This window comes from Bison bison, unplaced genomic scaffold (assembly GCF_000754665.1).
Source record: "Bison bison bison isolate TAMUID 2011002044 unplaced genomic scaffold, Bison_UMD1.0 scf7180017864304, whole genome shotgun sequence".
Taxonomy (NCBI): Eukaryota; Metazoa; Chordata; class Mammalia; order Artiodactyla; family Bovidae; genus Bison; species Bison bison.
Genome location: NW_011494876.1, coordinates 8,187,950 through 8,208,612, shown reverse-complemented (window position 1 = coordinate 8,208,612; position 20,663 = coordinate 8,187,950). Strand labels below are relative to the sequence as shown.

The following is a 20,663-nucleotide window of genomic DNA, read 5'->3' as shown; positions in this document are numbered from 1 at the left end:
AGCAGCCGCCTCTCTCCTAGCCCACTGCGTCTGGCTAAGCCTTTTCGGCGGTGTCCGTGTGCGTGCTAGCGGATGGTGGGCTCTGGAACTTGGCCCTTCGCTTCTCATTGTGCTTGGGGCAGTTTCAAGTTGGTTTGAAAGAAAGAATACAGGAGTGTTGGAGGCTGACCTGGGCCAGGGGGGGACAGCACCGCTTTTCTCGAGAAAATAGCCGTTTATTGTCTGCCGTGTTCACCGCCTTGCCGCCTGTACCTGGGCCGCTGACCCCGTGCCGAGTTCGCAGCAGTTGGATGTGGTTAAGGAGCGGAGGTGCTCCGCCGCCCTCCCGGGTCAGATGCCTTGGTGCTCAGGCTGCACCCGGTGTGGCAAAGTTAGAGACCCTCACTTTCCCACTTACACCCTGGGTCCCTTTTCTCACCTGAGAGCTGCATCCCTGAATTCTCAGGGCTCTGGATTGAAGAGTGGAGTGATGAAGAGCTGCCCGAGGGTGCCCGCCTCTGCCTTACGGAGCAGGAGGGGGGCCAGAGAGAGGAGGGGCTCCTTGGGGCAAGGCTGAGCTGCACCCTGGCACCGTGCTCTGAACACAGTCAGCCTTAGTTTGTGACTGTATTGGTTTCAAGCTTCTCTCCTGTCCAGGTTGGGGTGGGAGTGGGATTTATACTCTGTAGCATTTATACTCTGTGATCGGTCATGTCTGACTCTTTGCCACCATTAGACTATAGCCCACCAGGCTCCTCTGTCCATGGGATTTCCCAGGCAAGAAGACTGGAGTGGGTTGCCACTTCCTCCTCCAGGGCATCTTCCCAACCCAGGGATCGAACCCACGTCTCCTTTGTCACCTGCATCGCAGGGGGATGGATTCTTTACCGCTAAGCCACCTGGGGAGCCCTGTTTATGTACTCAAGCTGGCTCTCTAAGTTTTACATCTATTAACTCATATAACCTTCACAATAATCCTACAAGGTAGATCCTATTGTTAGCTCCATTTTGTGGAGGAAGCGTGTGAGGCATCTAGAGAGTAAGTTCCTCACCTAGGCACTGGCTAATGAGTGGTAGCAGTGAGTTCTGAACCAGGGCAGTCAGTCTCTCGATTAAGAATTGGTAGCATTACTCGCTACCCTGTGTTGCCAAAGCCACCAGAGACTGAGGCTGGATGTTACTGGGCCAGGACCAGAACTTGGGCCAGGGTTTGCTCCTGCTTGCCCACCCCTCTGCCACTGTTCCCACCAGCCCCTTGTGTTGCTCTGCTGGGCACGTCTGGTTTCCAGATGAGACCCCGTTGGGTCCTTGAGGTTTCTGTAGAGGACAGGGCCTCCCAGGGCCCAGAGCCCAGAAAGTGCGGGTTTCCCTGCCCATTATGACTTTAGAGGGTCGGCATCAGCACCGCCTTCCCAAGAAGCTGCTCATCCTTAAAACTGAGATTACGCGTCTCTCCCTCTTGGGGTCATGGGTATTAAATGAGGTAACCCCGGCAGGTCGCGCCTGGTGCCTTTGAAGGCAGGGCATGGGTTTGGAAAGCAGGTGAACAGTGGGCAGGTGCGGTTCCTTTCTAGGTGTCTGGTGAGACTGCAGCCTTTGCTTACCCTCTCCTGTGCCGATGGTGCATTGAACACAGCAGGCAGCACCTCTATGGTGGACAGAGTGGAATGGAGGTGGCAGAATCACACCCACCCCACCCATGCAATGGAGGTGATGGGCCACCAGGTGGCTCTCCTGTCTGCCTGCCGCCGGGAGCTGCTGCAGAACCCTGGTGGGCTCTCCCGTTCTAAGGCGGCTGTCTTCTGGGCGTGCTGCCTGAGGATTGAAGCGACCACCTTGGTTCTCCAGCCATAGGTAGGCCCAGAGTCCCAGCGGCCTGAGCTAGAGCTCAGGAGCCATTCTTAGCTCCATGCCACTCCACTGCTGTCTGAAGCCTGTCCCTTCTTTCTTCCACACCCTGAATATTTCATCCACCCATCATGCATCCACCCACTTCTCTCCTTGCCCTCTGGCAGGTTCATGGTCTGGGGCACCCTCAGCCCTTTCCAGACTGCTGCCTGCTCTGTACTGGCCTCTAGCCTCCAGTCCTCTCCTCCCCCTGCAGCCTGTATGATCCTTCTAGCATGAAACTCATCGCTACACTCCTCTGATGGAAACCCTGCAAAGGCTTCCCACTGGAGTGAACACAAAACCCAGACTTCTCACAGCGCTGTCGGAGGGGCCAGGCTGTGCCTATCTTTCCTTCTCGCCTCCCTCCTTCCTCTCCAGATTCGTCGTCTTCCTTTAGGTTCTCCTTGGAAGGACGTGCATTTCCTCCCAAACGCTGTGCCTTTCCTTGCCTCCATGTCTTGCATCTCCTGACCCCTTTGCTGGAAATCCTTCCTCTCCAAAGCCACAGCCTCCACCCACTGCCTGGCTGATTGCAGCTCGCCCTTGCAGTCTTGGCCTGTATGGTTTTTCTGAGAAGGCTTTCTGACTCCTTAAGGGGGGTGAACTTGGACCTGCTGTGGGACCTTGGGGCAGCCTGTATTTCCCCGTGGCAGTGCTTTCTTGATCGTAGCCATGCATGGCCTCTCTTGAGCCCCCCAGAACCCAGTCTGATGGCGGGTGTTGGAGTGCTCTAGTATTTGCTGGCAGACAGTGAATTATGCACAAACACAAAATACAGTGGAAACGGAATCAGACATCTATGGATTGTCTGTGGGGCTAAGGGGAGACTTGACCTGCTTTTCTCTCTGGGAGGAAATATTTGAACAACCTGAAGCAAATCCAATAACACTGCCTCATTACGTTTTTTCTCTTAAGAGCTGCCAGCAAGACTGCTTTGGAGTTAAGTCCTTTAATTAAAATACCCGGGGCTAAAGGCTTGAAAGTGAAATGAGGGCAGCCACTGAGCAGGGCTGAGGCATGATGGCAGGTTTTCTCGGCCTGGCAGCTTGCTGGGGAAACAGAACGGGGCCCTTTCAGCTCTGGCTGACTGGCAGCTCACCTTGGTGGCCTGGACATGGATGACAGTGGTCTGGTTCCACGCATCGTGCTCATCAGCCCCGGCTTGCCTCAGCGTCTGTAAGTGATGCACTGAGTCCTTTATGAGCCTAAAGGCCGGAGAAAATAAAGGTTCTGTTTCTCAACTGAGTGGAGAAGGGATTGATGGCATTTGATCCCAGGATGCCTGGGGTCCCACAGAAGTAGAACAGTTCTATTTATTGACTGTTTGTTGGTGTTGGAAACCTAAACAATGTCCTTGTTGTATATAAACTCCTTAACCCTTTTAAGGGTAAGGCATTCCCAGTTTGCAGTGGGAAACGTGGAGTCCTAGAGAGGTTAATTAAGCGAGTCACGCAGTGAGGAAGGAGTTCATAACCCCCTAGCTGCGCCAGGCGCCCTCCCCTCTTTCTGATGTGGTCTCCACCCTGATCCCAGTATTTTCAGGCCACTCAGTTGACTGGCTTCTGTGCCGAGCAAGGAGAGTGATTTTCCTCTAAGGCTAGTTGAAGCCTGCCAGTCACCCACTGTGCTCCAAGTTCCACCTAAGGGACTTTAGAAAGGAGGAAAGAAAACCATCCTTTGTTCTCCAGACTACAAAATTGGTCATTTGTTTAGTTAACCTTTATTCTCTTATCTTCTGTTCCCTGCCCATCCGCTCCTGACCCTTGGAATTTGTATGCAAAACAAGCTATTTATTAGGCAATACTTACGTTGCTTTGTCACGGGATATATAAGCACATGACACATCTGAGTTCTGAGCAAAAAGCAATACACAGCCATCCCTTGCTATCTCTGGGGGGTGGGTGGGGGCAGGGAGAATGGTCCCAGGACCCCCACAGATACCAAAACAGAGATGCTCAAGTCCCTGTATGAAACAGTGTGGTATGGTCACAGGCTCTGCGTCCGCGGATATGGAGGCCAACCGGGGTGGCATTTTAATTACCCCGAGCAGCCTTCTTTTGCCCACCCCTCCACTCCAGCTGAAATGTTACTTCTGTGAAGCCTGAACTTTGGTTTCTATCAGACTGGTTTACTGATGGATCCTCAGAGCCTGGTGGATTATTAAGTACTTGCTAGATATTTGTGGAGAAAATAGATGAATGTTCCAAGTTGCTTTTGATCTTGAAATAACTATTAACCATCCCTGGGATCACCAGTTGGGATGTAAGACCTCTTATTATGTACTGAAGCTGTTTTTTTCCAGGTTGTTTTTGGTGTGCTGGTTGGGGAGGGCTCAGAAGGTGTCCCTCCTAGGTAGTTAAGTCTCTTCTCCGTGGGACTGTCTGTGTTTGGCCACGCCCAGTCTTTATTCCCAGCCCCTGGCACATGTGGATGTTCTTGGAACATAGTCAGTGTCTGACAGTATTTACTGAATGACAGAGTGGAGGAGTCTTTGGTCTTGTCTATGTGCCCTGAAGCTTACTAGACCCTGGAAATAAACAAAATCCTTTGTTATACTCATATTTTAAGCGTTATTTTTAGATTGTGGGATGTTTTGACCATGCAAGTACCATTATCCCTCTGTATCCAGTTTTCACATCTTCAGATTCAACCAAGGATCAAAAATACTTGGGAAAAACAAACTCCTGAAAGTTAGTTCCAAAAAGCAAAAGTAGAATTTGGTGCACACTGGTAACTATTAACGTATCAGTAACGTATTTATTCCTGTTCACATAATATTTACATTTTATTAGGTATTATAAGTAATCTGGAGTTGATTTAAAGTATATGGGAGGGTATGCATAGGTTTTATGCAAATACCCATAATATTGCAAATTTGCAAATATTCCATTTTATGGAAGGGATTTGTGTGTGTATCCTGAGAGTTTGATATCTATAGAGATCCTGGAACCAATCCCCTGCCGATACAGAGGGATGACTGCAATGCTTTATTTATTAGTATTAATATTAGTACTGATAGCAGTACTAGTATTATCAGTATTACATTATATAATTATATATAACTATTGCATATATAATTATTATGTTACATTGTCATATATAATTACATTATTATGCTATAATATTGTCAGCATTAGTACTGATAGTTTTTGTTATTTGCATTGTATGGGTACATTCTCTGTATTTCAAACCATAATAAGAGCCTAAAGATTTAAAAAATTCCTTGCACTGGTTTGAGAGCTAATGTCTTCCTGTTATCTTGAGCAGGATGGGGAAGTGACAGGTGTGAATTTGCCTTCTCTCTGCCCCTCATGGCAGAAACCGAGAGGAGTGAGGAGGTTGGAAAAGGGTTTTGGAAGAGTATTCAAGACTGTCCCCCCCAGCCAACCCCAAAGGCCCTAAGTGTAAAGGAGCCTGCCTCCAGGTGGGATAGTTGGTTTCTCCGCATGGCTCACCTGACTGCCACGTGTGCCCAGGCCGTGGTGTAGAGCTCGGGTTGGAGGAAGTCGGCTGCCGTTTGGGCTGGACACCTGGCCAGGTCAGGTGCGGTCAGGTATGCGACAGACTGAGGGAGAGACCCCTTCGATGCGGAGCCTGGGGACTTCTGAGTGTTCAGGTAGCTCTTTATCAGAAATCTGGGGGGCAGAGGTACCAAAAGGTGAGAGGGTTGGGGGGCCCCATGGGACAGCCCAGCACCCCTCTCTCCCAGCATCGTGCACCCTTAGGCTCCCCATGGGAGAACCAGGGCCACCCACGCTCTTTCCTGGGTCCCTGCTGGTGGCTGCTCCTCACTTAAAGCCACAGTGCATCTGAGGCTATAATTTCTTTCACAGTGAAATGGGCCTGGAGCCGCAGACCTTGGCAGACATCTTCAGATCCTGAACGTAAAGCCTTTTGATAATGGAACAGAATCTTCTGTCTTGGCTAGGATCTTGTGATTTGGGGATTTATGACGATTATACTGTGACTGCGGAAATTAAATTTTCTTAGCTGATAAAGGGATAGAGGCAAGATTGCGAACGTGAATGGGAGAATTACAGGTGGCTCTTAGCTTCTTCTTTATGATAATCCAGTGATTGGAGGCTCTGGGCCAGAGAAGCCTGGATTCCCATGCCACTCCACTGAGACCTCTGTGACCCTGTAGAAGTCACTTCCCTTCCCTCAGCCTCCTTGCTTCCAGCTCTAGATGACGATGATAGTCGTCTGATGGGTCTGTGAAAACTGGATGAGATAGTATTTTCTGAGCGCTTGGCACAGTGTGGGGCATTTGTATTCCTTTTGTAATTTGAAAAAAAAAAAAGTAATGTATAGTTACAAGTTTTTAAAGAAATGTTATATAGCAAATTTGCCAGTCCTTTCTCCCTGCCTGGAGAAGTATTTGCCCTCTGTAGTCCCCTGAGATGGAGGCACGTGAAAGGCCCCGTCAGCCACAGACGCACGAGAGAAGAAACTGCCTGTTGAGGGGATAAGGAATGAGTCATTCCTCCCTGCCTTTCAGGGTGGGGCCTCCGGCGCAGACCGTGCGCTAAACCTGGGCATGCCGCAGGGAGCCCCCCAGCACACAGAGAGACGCTCAGATCGTGTAACTGCTCCAAGGGAACGGCAGTTGCTGCCCTAGACAGAGTGGTGCCCTAGACAGAGTGGTCAGGGGGAGCATCTGGAGGAGGTATCGTTTTAGCTGAGACCTGAAGGGTGAGGAGGAGCCAGCTGGAGGGGAGTGAGGCCCCGCAGAAGTGAGCAGAGGAGGAGATGGGGAGAGGATGGAGGGAGGCAGGGCCAGATGGAAAGGTCCTTTTAGGCTGCAGTGTGGGGTGTGGCCTTTTCCTGGGAGCTGAGGGAAGTGATTGAAGAATTGGGAGCCAGGGAAAGAGGTGATCTTCTTTAAGCTTTGAGAAGGTCCCTTGGCTGCCTGTGGAGAAAGGACTGAAGTGAGGCAGGTGGGAAGCCGCAGAGCAATGAGGAGACTGATGCTGTGGTCCAGGGGGCGGGGCTGGCGGCCTGGCTGAGGCTGCAGGGTCTGGGGAGAGGGGATGGATTGGAGACACGGTGTGGGAGCTGGGCAGCCCCCACGTGGCTTTCCCAAAGTCTGCTCCCTCCGTGGGCGTGAGATGATGCTTCAACCCAGGCAGCAGCTCGGTGGGGTCCCTGGGGGCCAGGCAGAGGCCTGGGCCTTACCTGGCCGTCTGCAGGTAGAGCACCGTGTTCTCGCCCTCATAAGTGCAGGAGGCCGTCACTCTGGTGAGCAGGGAGGGCAGGCCGCTCAGCTTCGAGTAGCCGTGTCCACCGCAGGCCCTGCGGCACTGCTCGACCCCCTGGGTGCAGAAGTCCGACAGCATGGCCTTCAGACCTGCGCTCAGTGCGTGAAGCTGCGAGAATAAGAAGGGGGTCAGGTGGCGTCAGGAACGACGTGCCTGCCACTCACAGAGCGCCCACGGGTGCTGAGCACCGCTCTGTGCGGTGAGAACTGTCTCCTCAGCCCATGACTTGATGAATGAGAAGACAAAGGCTCGGGCCATAGAGAGAGGCAGTGTCACTGGAGGGCTGATAAGAACAAAGGATAAGTGTCCAGGCCAGTGTCTCCGGGATCTCAGGTAGAGAGTGCTTCCCAGGTCGGTCTCGCCATTATCCAGGAGCTGCAGATTGTCCCCACAAGCAGAGATTTTGGAGAGCTTGTCTGTGAGCGTGTGGGTCCACTGTCAACCCACTGTTTCAGGTTGTAGGAGTGGCCGCCAGGCAGTAGACCTGGTTTGAGTTTTTGGTTCTTGGAGACCCTTAGCCGTCTGTCAGACTTTTCAGGTCCTTGGGAGGAAGGGGCATGTCCCTTAACCTCTCTGTGCTTCACTTTCCTCATCTGTAAAATGGGTATGGTGCCTGCTGTAGCGTGGACAGATTACTGAAGCAATGCTCATAAAACACAGGGCCTGGACGGACTAAATCTTAGTGTGTGTGTGTCCACAGTCCTTTATCTGAGAGGGCCTTGGAGCCAGATGTGTTTTTGGAATCAGAATATTTTTTGAATTTTAGAAAGGTAAAACAGGGCATTTAAGGTGGATTAAATATAACACACTTATAGGAGCCAGGGGCATCTTAGTGAGCTGATTGATGTACTGGTATTTCTGCTGCAAAATGTATTCACAGCGAGTGGGATAAATCTGGGCAGTTGCGGTCAAACCGTGCCACCCGGTGAGTTCTACGTGACTTTTGGTTTTCAGAACTTTCTGAGTTTCAGAGACACACCAGGGATTGCCCCCTGTGTTCTGTACACCGTCTGTGATTACTTCATCTAACATATTTAGAGCTTCCTGGGGGCCAGACCTGGGAGGATTCTATGTCAGAATACGGTTCACCCGGGGCGGGGGGTGGGCTGGGATGTTGGAAATCTTCTGTGGGCGGGGAGGCAGGAAAAGCCCAGGGCGGGCAGGACTGGGGCTGTGTCCCGGGGGAGGACAGTTTCAGCCACGGTCCCAGCTTCTGCCCCTCAGGAAGCAGGTACCTCAGGCAGGAGTGCGAAGTCTCCGTCCAAAATGAAGCTGTAGGAATGGTGGAAGAACTCCAGGAGGTTGTTGGCCACGAAGTGGAACGCATAGGCCATGGCCAGCGGAGGAAAGAGTTTCTGCTGCTGCGTCTGGTAATCTAGGACCTTCGCCTCTGGGTCGCTGAGGGAAAGGAAAGCAGATGTAGAAGGTTGCTACCTGCCCCACCCACCTTCCCCGAGGCCATAAAAGCCTTAAAAATGACAGTTGATAACTCACTGCCAGACTTGACGTAGAGGGACATGGTACCACTAATAGCCTTAAAATTCCATCTCACATGAACACCCACACGTTTCACTGTAGAAATGCTGGCGTGTTTGCTGGTGGGTGCTGCCCCTTGTGGAGGTTTACAGAATTAGAGCGTATGTACCTGCGAAAATCTGGCAAGTTCTGAATACCAACATACCTGGTCTCAAGGATTTGAGGTGAGGGCTTGTGGCCCTGAAGCCCGGGGTATTTGACCCTTGACCTTTCACTGTCCAGCTTCATGTGCTGTGTGCTGGGGAACACCGTGAAGCCTAGTCAGTACCTCTTAGGCTGTGAACGTGGGTTTGATGCAGTTCCGAGGTAGGGATTTCTCCTGCCTCGTCCATTACTGTGTCCTCAGCGCTTGAGACTCTGGTCAGCATTTGGGGCCTGTGGTAGGTAACTACTTGTGGGTTGAGAAAAAGTGTGACCGTGAGAGGCCTCCCGTTGGGGATGGGGCGAAACCTGGTGTCTCTTCCTCAGGCCAGCAGCCCCTCACCTGGACATGCACTGTTATAACCATCCTCAGGGCGTTTCTGCAGCCCATAAACCTGGGCCCCAGCAGGACACCACTGGCGATACCGTCTTCCCAGCTCGCCTGTCACCAGAGACGACTCCCTCAGCCCAGGATTCTGAAGCCAGGCTGGCCAAGGTGCCTTGGGCTTGCCGGCGAAGGACCCTGGACTGAGGGCCTGGCGTGCCTCACTGCCCTGGAAGAGCATTCTTGTCAGGCCCATTAGTAGATGGAGAAGCTGAGGGACGGGAGGGTTGGGCGGCTAGTCTGAGGTCCCGCAGCTAGCGAGCAGCCGAGTTGAGGGTGGCCCCAGGCCTGCCTGGTTTCGCCTCTCAGTCCACTTTGCATTAGTCACCTGTGGATCCTTGAGCCCATGGTGTGAAACTCCACCAGATTCTTAGACCAGATGTTCGCAAGTTCCGGTCCTGGTGGTCTCGCTCTTCCCTTTAGAAGTGAGGAAGTAGGCCTAGAGAGGGCAGAGGACTTGCCCAGGGTCACTTAGTGGAGTTGGGGCAAGAACCGCCCTGACCCCGCCTGTCTCTGCCCCACAAGTTCAGTCAGCTGTGCCATGTCCAGCCCAGCCTCTCTCCCTGAGCTCACACTGCAGCCCTGTAGGCCCAGACTCCAGTTTGCTGCATCGTGGGTGTGTGCCCGTGTGGTTTATTCTAGAAGATTCTTTGTCTACCGAAAATTGAAATGTAATGGGCAGTTCTATATTTTTTTTCTGGTGAATCTGATAACTGCGTGTGTGTGTGTGCGCCTGCATGCTTGAGGGAACATGGCTTTGTACACGTACACATATTAAAGCAGAAAAACTTATGTTTTTCTCCTGTGGATTACCTGCTACTTTTAAAATGAGAAAAATAAGTGCAAATCATTAAAAAAAAAAAAAAAAAAGAAGCAGAGGGTATAGTCAGCCCCTCAGTGCCGTGGAGTAGACAGAGTATTGGCCAGACACAAGCGCAGACAACAGAAGGACCTGGATGTGGACATACCACAGCCAGAAGCCGACAGCCACAACCAGACAGAACCGTCTCCAATACAGTCGGATGTCACAGCGGGCTTTTCTAGACACAAGCATTCACAGCTGACAGAACAACCTCCAGGGCCATGTTCACCCACAGCATGGCGCCCAGCCCATCAGATGGCACTCAGCCTGGCACAGCCATACGGGACCCGTGTGGACAGACTGAGTCCACCCTGGCGGTGCGGGGCAGACACTGACCCGTGTGGACAGACTGAGTCCGCTGCAGGGCAGACAATGACCTACAGATACAGGTCGGGCCGGCTGGTCAGCCAGGGTTCCAGGGAGCCAGGAAAACCCCACAGACCGGATGGGCCAGGCCCAGGCGACTGTGTGTGCACGAGGGGGCTCACGTGTGCTCCTGGCACCCCACTCTGGCAGAGGGCTGGGTCAGGGGGCAGACACTGTGGGACCGAGGGGGCCCCGGCTGCTGTGGTTCCTCTGGGCGCCCCTTGCCTGGGCCGGAGGCGGGATTGGCGGCGGATGACGGCGTAGCGGACGGCAATGGTGCAGGCCTTCTGCAGCAGCGGGAGGACCTCGCCCAGCAGAATGTCCACACGCACCACCACCATGCTGAGGTAGTTACTCTTCGGCACTCCGAGCTTGACATAGGTGCCATCTGGTAGGACCTAGTAGACGGGGGCCAGGCAATGGGTCTGAGCTGGGACTCCCCAGCCTTCCTGCGCCCAGAACCGCGGGCCTCCCTGCACTGTAGACACTGGCGTCCTCGGGCTGCTCACCCGGAGTAGACCCAGCCAGCACCAGCCGTGTGCTGGTATGGCCATTGTTAAAACTGACACTCGCCTGTACTTGCTGACACATACCCACTGCCCACATGCCTCAGCTCACAGCTCCTCCCTGGTACACCCCAGACCCCCCACAAGCCACAGCTTCCCTCATATCCATGGTCATGCCTGGCAAAGTGGGGACCCCCCCAGAACTTCCTCCAGCACTCAGCTGATGTCTGTTCGAAGATTGGTTGTGTGCAGGCTGTACTGGAGGTGCGTACGCACACCATCCTCAACCTGTTTCTCTTTTCCTCACATGGCCTTGCCACCCTACCCCGTGACTGCTCTGCCACCTAATGCGGTGAGCATTTACTCTGAGGTTCAGCGAGGCCAAGTGACGTGCCCAAGATCACACAGCTCCAAAATTGGGACCTTACTCAGGTCTGCGGGACACTAGAGCCCCTCTGGGAGGGATGCCCCAAACCCAACTCTCTAGAGAAGGACCCAGGGGCAGCAGCAGCTTTCTGTGGGGTGTCTCTGCCCCCTCGCAGGCAATGCAGGCTTGCACCCTCCCCAGGACCCACCTGTGCGAAGCGATTCAGCATGTTCTCCCTGGGGATGCGCACGTGGTCCAGTTTGAGGAAGCCATTATCCGTGTGTTCAAAGTCCATCTTGGGCCCAATGTCCCCAATGGTGGTCCCTAGGAGGATACAGAGGAAGGGGTGGCCGTCAGTTGAGGGGTCGTATGTCAGCACACAGCCACATGCTGGCTCCTCCGAGCCTCACAGCGGCCCATGGCGTTGGGGTTATCACAGCTGCTGCAGGTGAGCAGGCTGAGGTCAGGTGCTCAATCTTGCTCGTATCCACCCAGCCTGTTAGAGCCAGGTCTGTGCAACTGGACCGGTCCCTGCCCAAGGGAGACAGGCCCCAGTTTCCCCCATGGACCTCTGGGGCCCAGGACAGGGAGGCCTGGTGGGGTCTTCTGGCAGGGGTCCTAGAGGAAGGAGCAGGAGCTTACCTGGCAGCGGGCTGTGGTCGTCGAGGCTCCGGATGGGGACAATAAAGGCATGCATGCCCTGCCGGGCTCCAGAGCAAATCAGCTGGGCCTGGACCAGGGCATGGGTGGCTGACCGTCCCACTGCAGGCAGAGAGGGGAGAAACCCAGTGTGACCCCTCATGTTACAGAGGAGCAGGCCAAACCTCCTCATCGGGACCCTGGAGGAAGGCCCAGTCTGTAAGGAGGACCAGTGTGGTGGCTTGGGGGTGGGGGATGCTCTGTGAGGCTGGAGTGGGGCTTTGTTTGGTCTGCCTAGGAGGGTGGGGGTTGGGGAGGCTGGAGGGCAAAGAGTATTTTCCAGGGGATCCACACAGGCCAGAGTGCAAAGCAGAGGGAGCAGCATGTTCAGAAGCTTGGGGACCAGGTCAGCCTGGTGGGTCCCAGGTCGTGGAGTTGGTGGAGCCAGGGAAGCTTAGGGGTGCTTAGTCAGGATACCCCTCAGTTTATACAGCCTCCATTCATCCTTGGAAATGACTGGAACCACCCCAAGAACTTTAGTGTGAGTGTCTCGCTTTAGAATGGATGGGGTTGGAGGGATTTATGGAGAGTTGGTGGCTGGGGCTACAGAGAGTTCCGTCTAAATGTTTGGTTTGTATAGCAGCCACCCTGCGATACACGGGCAGAGTCCCCATGGGCTCGGGAAAGGAGGAAGGCTGATGGAGATCTTAAGAGGGCCCATTGCCCTCCATCCCTTCTGGCTGCTCTTCTAAAGGCAAAGCTTGACAAAGGCTACGGATTTTAATGAAAATGCCCTGAATGGAGCAATCTGGGAAAGCTTGGCATCTTTTAAAACTTGATCCTGCCACAGTCTTCTGACTGGAGTACATGCTCTTGATTATTTTCTTTGGGATCAGGGGGACAGGATTTTTACACCATGGCTGTGGGGGGGAACGTATGTAAGGATCTGTGGTCGGAACACGGGTCCCAAATCACAGGGAGATGTGTGCCTTGCTGCCCCCACCCCAGCAGGTGGGCACCTTTGAGACCTCAAAGAGTCACTGATTGCAAAGAGAGGGAGCTACCCTCAAAGAACCAAACAAATCTAGCAGTGACTTGCAAAAGGCATTGTGACAAAAGCAAGCTATTTTTTTTTGCTCCCTGTCCTCAAAAACCTATCAATGACCCTCTGTGCCATCAACCTAATAGTAGTGAATACAGATAACCAGCATTTCCAGTCTTTGCGGGCAGGTGTGCCCAAGTCCCATTTTCCAGAAAAGGAAACTGCGGCTGAGAGAATAGAGGGCTGTGCCCAAGGGCACCGACCTGAAGGAGGCTGAGCTCAGACTTGAACCCTGCCTGATTTCAGGGTCCCTTCTTCCCTGCAGTTTTGTCAGTGGTCGCTGCTCTCTTATTTCTCTGGCCTCTCTCTCTCCACTCGTCTCTCCTCTCAGTATTCATCCCTCTCTGCTTGCCTCACCTCTCTCTCTCCCCCCCCTCTCTCTCTCTCTGCTTTAGTTGGACTGCTCACGTGTGTTATATCTTTTTTTTCCAAAGACAAGTGAAACTCGCTCAGTTGTGTCCAACTCTTTGCGACCCCATGGACTATACACTCCATGGAATTCTCCAGGCCAGAATACTGGCATGGGTAACCTTTCCCTTCTAGAGGGGATCTTCCCAACCCAGGGATCGAACCTGGGTCTCCTGCAATGCAGGCAGATTCTCTATCAACTGAGCTACGAGGGAAGCCGCTTTCCAAAGAAGTATTCTCAAATCAGAGGAAGAGGGCCCTGGTGGAACCCGGCTCCTCGGGTTTTGGCAAACCGCCCACACTCTGGGAGGCATCGGGTGGGGGCACAGCCTCCACCCACTGTCTGCAGGGGTGATGTGGCGCCAGTGGCCTGATGGACACTGGGGTGTCCGAAGCAGAAGAAGGCAGGCTCGTTTTTCTCCCTGGTGTGTACCCTGTGCGCTGGCTGCTGGCAAGCTTAATCATTAACTTGGAAGACAAGAAGAATGATGAGTGCCTGGGGCCAGGCCAAGTGTGTGTAGGGTGGCAGCGTGCACATGAGAGAGGCCTTGACCTTCATCCCCAAGGTTGGGGTCAGTTTCCTCAACTGTTTCAAAGTGCCTCTGGTGGCTTCTTAGCCACTCAGTGATGAAATTTTTCATATCCCAACTGTTCTACCACGTAAGAACCTGGGGCTCTGGGAAGGGACTTGCCCAATGTCATCAGCCTAGAACAGTGCCTCCGTCTGAGGTCTGCTGGACACCACCGTCAGCGCTATTCTACGGTCCAGCTTCGCTGTCCTTGGGGGATGAGGGGGGATACTCACGGTCCCCAGGCCACCATTTGATGGCCGTCATCGTGGGGCTGTGCACCACAAACTCCTGGGTGGCTGCATCGTAGGTGGCTTCAGTCTCCAGGCCCTGAAGATACGTCCCTGGGAATCAAGGCGGGTAGGTAGACGTTGGGCCAGGGCGGGAGTCTGCTGGGCTAGCAGCGTCTGGGTGTCCCTGGAGCTCCCAGGCACCAGCCAGTGTGGAGTGGGGCACACTCCCACTCCAGTGTGTTCCCGGCATGTCTCTCCCTTCACTGGTGGGCTCTGCGGGGACACATGGCCAGCCCACGATAGCGGGTGGTGGCTGACATTTCCAGTAGGAAGGACTTGTGCCACCACCAGTTCATACGGTATGTTCGTGTAAATTAGAAAAAAATCACCCCCTCTTAAGACCTTTACACTGCCACCTGCTGTGACATCTTGCTAGTATATCAGCCTGTGACGACTGAGATGGAAATGGGCCCTCTGGAGCTGAGCAGGGCATTGCCTGTACGCTGCATGCAGCAGCCCCTGCTCACCGTGCCCCAGTTCTGTCTGGGCGTATGTCCCCAGGATCTGGAACTTGCTGCAGAGTGGGTCCCACTTTGCAATCTGCTCCTCTGAGCCCAGGCTCCTGATGGTTTTCTGGAAGATGTGATGTATCGCGAAGCCCAAATCTCCAGAAACACTTCTGTAGGGGAGACACACAATGGTTGAACAGCCCAGCGGAGACAAGTTCCCCAGTACCCTCAGGCTGGCAGGGGGCAGGAGAGAAGGGACGCCTGGCCCTGGCTTCCCAGGAAGTGGTACCCTTGGCATAGAGCTGACTCACTCCCAGACCCTGATGCTGGCAAAGTGTGAGAGCAGATGCTGGCAAAGTGTGAGAGCAGGAGGAGAAAGGGGCGACAGAGGATGAGACGTTTAGATAGCATCACTGACTCAATGGACAGGAGTTTGAGCAAACTCCGGGAGATGGTGAAGGACAGGGAAGCCTGGCGTGCTGCAGTCCATGGGGTCGCAAAGAGTCAGACACGACTTAGTGACGGAACAACATCAACAACCAGTATCTTTGCTAGGGAACATAGCTCATGGGCTGGGTTTTCTGGGGGCTCCCAGGTGGACCCGTCTCTGGTGGAGGCACCCTGCGAGTAAGCACCTGGAGGCGTACTGTAATTCACTGCTGCCTTCGGACCAGCCCAGGCGCTGTGCTAGCATGAGGATGTGGAATTTCTTCTTAATGGCGGCTTCGTAACGTTCATTCTGGGTCATGAAGTAATTATCCTTCAGGCTAAGCTCTGGTTCACTGTGGATGATGCTTTCTGTGAGAGGGACAGAGAACAGAGAGCGTAGCGTCCTGGGTGAGGTTCCGGGTACCTTCACAGCTTCCCATCCACGTGCCTCATGAGTGTGGAAAGGCAGTCAGACACCACTGTCAGTGTACAGATGCAGTCAGAGGTCCTGAGATGGGGAAGCGACTCGCCCAAGGCTGCGAAGCTATGCCGTGGAAGAATAAGGACCTCAGGGAATACTGACATGTTAAAGCTTCCTTCATAGTCCAAAGGGACAAATCTCTAATAGTGGAATTTTAAGAGCAGAATTTGTTATTTGAAGATGTATACCGTGTGCTAAGTCGCTTCAGAGGGTGTCCGACTCTCAGCGACCCCATGGACTGTATGTAGCCCGCCAGGCTCCTCTGTCCACAGGGATTCCCCAGGCAAGAATACTGAAGTGGATTGCCATGCCCTCCTCCAGGGGATCTCCCAACCCAGGGATCGAACCTGCGTCTCCCACGTCTCCCGCACTGGCAGGCGGGTTCTTTACCACTCGGGCCACCTGGGAAGCCCATCTGAAGGTGGGACTGCTATGAAGGGACTGTCTTTCTAAGAAATGCACGTGGGCAGAAAGCCGGGGCTCCGTTCCCCAGCCTGCTCTTACCCACTTTCCTCCGGAGTGCGGTGTTCTGGGCGCCTCCGTCAAGGATGTTGGTGAGTTCCTCCACGTTGAAGGACTGCGAGTGCCTCTCGCTCTCTATGTCAGGATGCATGCTACTGCTCCAGGCGTCCCCCGCTGACACTCGGTGCACTGGATTGCCCTCCATCGCCTGGCTCTGCCTGGCATCCGAGAAGAGATACTTCCAGGCCAGCTGCTCTGAGCCTTGGACTGTGCTGAGAACCTGTGTGCAGCACGAACTGCTCAGGGCCGAATGTCAGCTCAGCCTGCTTGGGAGGAAAGCAGATTCCTTTAAAGGCTTGCGGGCCCTTCCTCCTGCACACCCTCCCCTGGGGCCCTCGGTGGTGCGCTGGGCGCTGTCCAGCGGGCCTGCAGTGACTGCTCAGTACCCGGTGCCGCAGTCAGCTGCGTTCCAGCTGAGGTTTCGACAGAGTCTGAGGACACAGCTAGTGTTCTGCCATTGCGGCTAGTGTTCTAAGCATTGCCTGCGGGGCGGGGGATTCTCAGAAAACATCAGTGAAGGTCATGCATGAAGAAATTTCACCTTAGGGAGGCGAGGTGTGTGGCCTCTAGCCACACTGCTGGAGCTGACCAGGAACTGGGTGGTGTCCAGCCACAGAGCACACACTCTGTCGATGCTATAGCCGCACCTAGGGAGTGGGGAGGTCTCACCGGGGGGACCGGTGACCCCATTCACCAGTCCCAGGCTCAGCTGGCCCATTCCTGTGAGCCTGGAGGGGTACTGTGGAGCTGAGGGAGGAAGCTTGCCTCTTGTCTGTGACGTGTTGCCCCCAAACCTGGGTGTCCCCCACAGCCACGGTGGACCCTGCATCCTTCACAGCACCCCCTCGGCCTCCTAGAGCCCCTGTTTCCCCACAGCAGAACAGCCCCCAGGTTGAGTCTCTCAGACCCCCTTGTCCGGCCACCCATCCCCTCTGCTAACCTCCTGTGCTGCCCTCGCCTTGCGCTCGCTGCCTCGGCGCCTCCGCCCGCTCTCCCCGCGGCCAGGGTGAGCTCTGACACTGCAGTCTCCTCTCCTGCTGGCAGTCTGGTTCCGGGTGCTCACTGTTCATGGGCTGGAGTCCGTGCCCTCTGCCATCTCACCACCTCTCACCCACATGCCCCTTGCCCCGTATCCACGCCTCCCCACTCCCCTCCTGCCCTTTGCCCCCTGCTCTTTCCCCCACTTTTCCTAGTGAGCCCCAGCCTCCAGGGCCACCCCTTCGCCTCCCTGATGGCTGGGCCCCCTGGGAGAACCAGGCCCCCTTTTGGTTACCGCCCCACCCCGGCTGCTATTAGAGTGAACAATAAGGAAGGATTCCTTATTCATTCAAATGTCCCTCTCCCAAAGTGTGAGTGCCTGGGTGGCCAGCGCTGCTTTTCTGGGGTCCCCAGAGTCTAGCTCACAGGACGCCTGCTGTAAAGCTTTCCCACAGGTGGCCTCTGTTGATTCCCACTCTTCTTCACAACCCTGCAGATGCAATGGTATTATCACTGTTTATTAGAGAGGGCAGGCGCCTCGGGAAGAGAGGAGACTTTGTAAGGTCACACAGCCACCTGTGGCACATGGGATTCATGCACGGACTGAGTGGGGGAGGTGGGGAGTGCCACGGGCTGCAGACAGAGGGCCCGAAACCTTCGAAGAACCCTGTCGTCTAACGCCTGGATCCCCGCAAGCCCTCATGGCCTGGCCTTGTCCCCTCTGCCACTTCCTCCCTGCGCTCCAACTGCTGCTCGCTGTGCTCAGATACACGCAGCCTCACCCCCTCCAGTGGCCAGGACTGTGTCCTCAGCCCAGAACATTCTTTCCCGATGTTCTCACCGCTCCCTTCCTCCCTGTGCAAGTCCTTGGTCTGTGCCATCTTGTCAGTGAGGCCCACCTGACCGCCGTCTTTAAAACCCCACACCCCTTCCTCTAGCCTCCCCAGCCCCCCTCACCCTGCTCTGGGTTTCCTCTGCATCCCTTATCGTAACATACAAGATAATTTGCTCATTTACTGTTTTGTTGTTTGTTTATTGCTGTGTCTACCTGAGGGCCAGGATCTCGGTCACATTCGAGCCGTGGCGCTCATACTTGGCTCCCAGGGAGCGTCTAGGAGCAGGCGGCCGGGGAAGGACGGACTCTGAGAGTCCGTAGGGGTGGCGGCAAGTGCGCAGTGAGTCCCACTCCCTCCGGTGCCCCTGACTCACCTCTGTCCCATGCCTGCACGGTAGGCCTGGCCTGACCTCCGCAGCCGTGGCCCAGGCCTCTCAGCGCGGCTCGGCCAGCCCCTGTCTCCTCCCCGGGAGGGGCTGGACCACAGAAGACAGAAGGCGCTGCCTGGCAGGCTCCCAGCTGTCCACTGCCTGCCAGGCTCCCTCTGCTGGGTGTGGCCGGGCTCTGCCTCGCCCGGGTCTGCCCTGGGAGGATGGCTCAGAGGGTGTGAAGTGGGACAGATAGCTTAGCACCAGGCTGGCCCAGCACCTCAGTGCCAGCCTCCAAGCCTCTGTCTTCCCCTTCCTCTCACTGCCCATCCGGCAGCCTCCCAGAACCTGGTGCTGGTCAGATGCACACGGTTTCACTCTGTGTAAAAAAAAAAATAAAAAAACACCACAGGTTGTACCCAGAGTCAGAGACCAGGGTGCAAATCCTGGAGGCGTGCCTCTTGGGGGACCACTTCTCTTAACTCCTTTCCCTTAACTATAACTCACAGGATGAAGGAAAGCTCTTTTTGTTTTTTTCTTTTTTAAAAATAAATTTAAAAAGCTCTTCATTTTTGGCCGTGCTGGGACCTCGTTGCTTCATGGGCCTTCTCGAGTTGTGGGGAGCGGGGGCCACTCTCGTCTCTCGTTTCCGAGCACAGGCTCTCGGGCGCTTGGGCTTCAGTAGTTGTGGCTCGGGGACTCTAGAGCACGATAGTTGCGGCACAGGCTTAGTTGCTCTGCATGTGCCATATTGGGCTTCCCAGGTGGCACTAGTGGTAAGGAAACTGCCTGCCAGTGCAGAAGTTGTAAGGACATGGGTTTGATCCCTGGGTCAGGAAGATCCCCTGGAGGAGAGCATGGCAGTCCACTCCAGTATTCTTGCCTGGAGAATCGCATAGAATGAGCCTGGCAGGCTGCAGTTTATGGGGGTCGCAAAGAGCCGAACACGACTGAAGCGACTTAGCACGCGTGCACGTGTGAAGGTTCGGCTTGTGCAGGATGCGCAGATTCGGTTATTTGTCAGTATTTATTTTTAGAATCCACGGTGATCTGAGTTCTGGGCATAGCAGGAAGCCCAAACCAGCCCTGCCCTTGGGAATCTTCCAGACTGGGTCAGGGAGCTGCTGCGGGAACAGAGGATCCCATTAGGAATGGGCAGGCTCGCCTAGCTGGATACTCACAGCCGCTTCTAATGAACTTATAACTTTTTTGAACTTAAGGTCTCCTTGCCCTCTCTTGCTGCTGCTGCTGTTCCCAGGGTGTTCCTGCTTTGCCCGTCTAGTTTTTGTCTTTTCGGCTCACCACAGTGTCACACTCTTCTGGGAAGTCACGCTAGTCTGGATTAGAAACTCTGGGACTTGCTTTCTTAGCTCCAAGCTTTGGCTCCTTGTGGTATAATAAAAGTTATAGATTCAGCCTTTGCCCTTGGTTCCTGGCAAAGAGCTCCTAAAAATCCTTGTCATCTCCTGAGTGATAGAATTCTCTTTTGTATCCTGGCTGGGGGCCTGCACACACCTTCGGGTTGGGCGGGGGGAGTTGCTGTCAGACAGACCAAGCCTTAATAATGCTAGGGCTGGACTAGCAGTCCTTCCTACCTCCCCCACCGCTAACCGCCTGGCTGGGAGAGTTGCTGGAGACTGAACAAGTCACCAGTGGTCCATGATATAACCATTTATACCTGCATTGTGAAGCCTCGGTAAAAATCCCTAAAACAGTGGGCTTTAGGGCTCTTCTGAGCTGGTGAACACATGGAGACACTGGGAGGGTGGCCTCCCAGCCATATCTTGTCCTACCCGCCGCCTCTTGCCCTGCCCCCCCCCCCCCGACCCCCGCACAGTGGCTGTTCCTGAACTGGGTCCCTTACAATAAACCCACAAATGCAATTCAAGTGGTTTCTGAATTCTGTGAGTCATTCTGGCAGGTTATTGAACCCCTGGGAGGGGGTCATGGGAACCCCTGAATTTATATGTAGCTGGTAGGTCAGAAGTCCTGGTGCCCCCGGGCATTTGCAGTTGTTGTCGGAAGCAGGGGCAGTCTCACGGGACTGAGCCCTGTTCCCCTCGGGTCTGCGCTGATGCCCAGAGGCAATTCGAATGGAAACGTTTGGACGTCCAGTGTTGGGGAATCAGAGGACTGGTTGCTGCTGGGATGGGATACCTCATGTTTGGTGTCACAGGTGGAGGTGGAAACGGACACCACACCCTCGGTATGAGAAGTGGCTGTTTTTCCTTTAATTACTGGTTTTTGTCTGAAGTATCATTGAAAACAAGGACTGTGTCTGCTTTGCTCTTGGTCCTGAA

At 54.4% G+C, this 20,663-nt stretch overlaps 1 protein-coding gene across 13 annotated transcripts in view; it reads right to left on the bottom strand.

Moving 5' to 3' along the window:
* ACOX2 (acyl-CoA oxidase 2, branched chain) overlaps window positions 1-18,474 on the bottom strand; it is a 31,009-nt gene extending 12,535 nt beyond the window's left edge. Inside the window, exons 1-14 of one of the 13 annotated variants that reach the window (XM_010851557.1) lie at window positions 18,370-18,461; window positions 17,123-17,650; window positions 16,724-16,829; window positions 16,165-16,340; window positions 15,386-15,548; window positions 14,769-14,920; window positions 14,245-14,352; window positions 11,933-12,052; window positions 11,499-11,614; window positions 10,643-10,815; window positions 8,363-8,525; window positions 7,045-7,235; window positions 5,325-5,504; window positions 2,969-3,074 (exon numbers count right to left, since the gene is read on the bottom strand). In XM_010851557.1, the coding sequence (XP_010849859.1) occupies window positions 2,969-3,074; window positions 5,325-5,504; window positions 7,045-7,235; window positions 8,363-8,525; window positions 10,643-10,815; window positions 11,499-11,614; window positions 11,933-12,052; window positions 14,245-14,352; window positions 14,769-14,920; window positions 15,386-15,548; window positions 16,165-16,340; window positions 16,724-16,829; window positions 17,123-17,252 (1,884 nt within the window). In that variant the 5' untranslated portion in view covers window positions 17,253-17,650; window positions 18,370-18,461. The other 12 variants (XM_010851558.1, XM_010851562.1, XM_010851560.1 and 9 more) reach the window with 12 other exon arrangements.
* Between the last annotated feature and the right edge of the window lie 2,189 nt (window positions 18,475-20,663).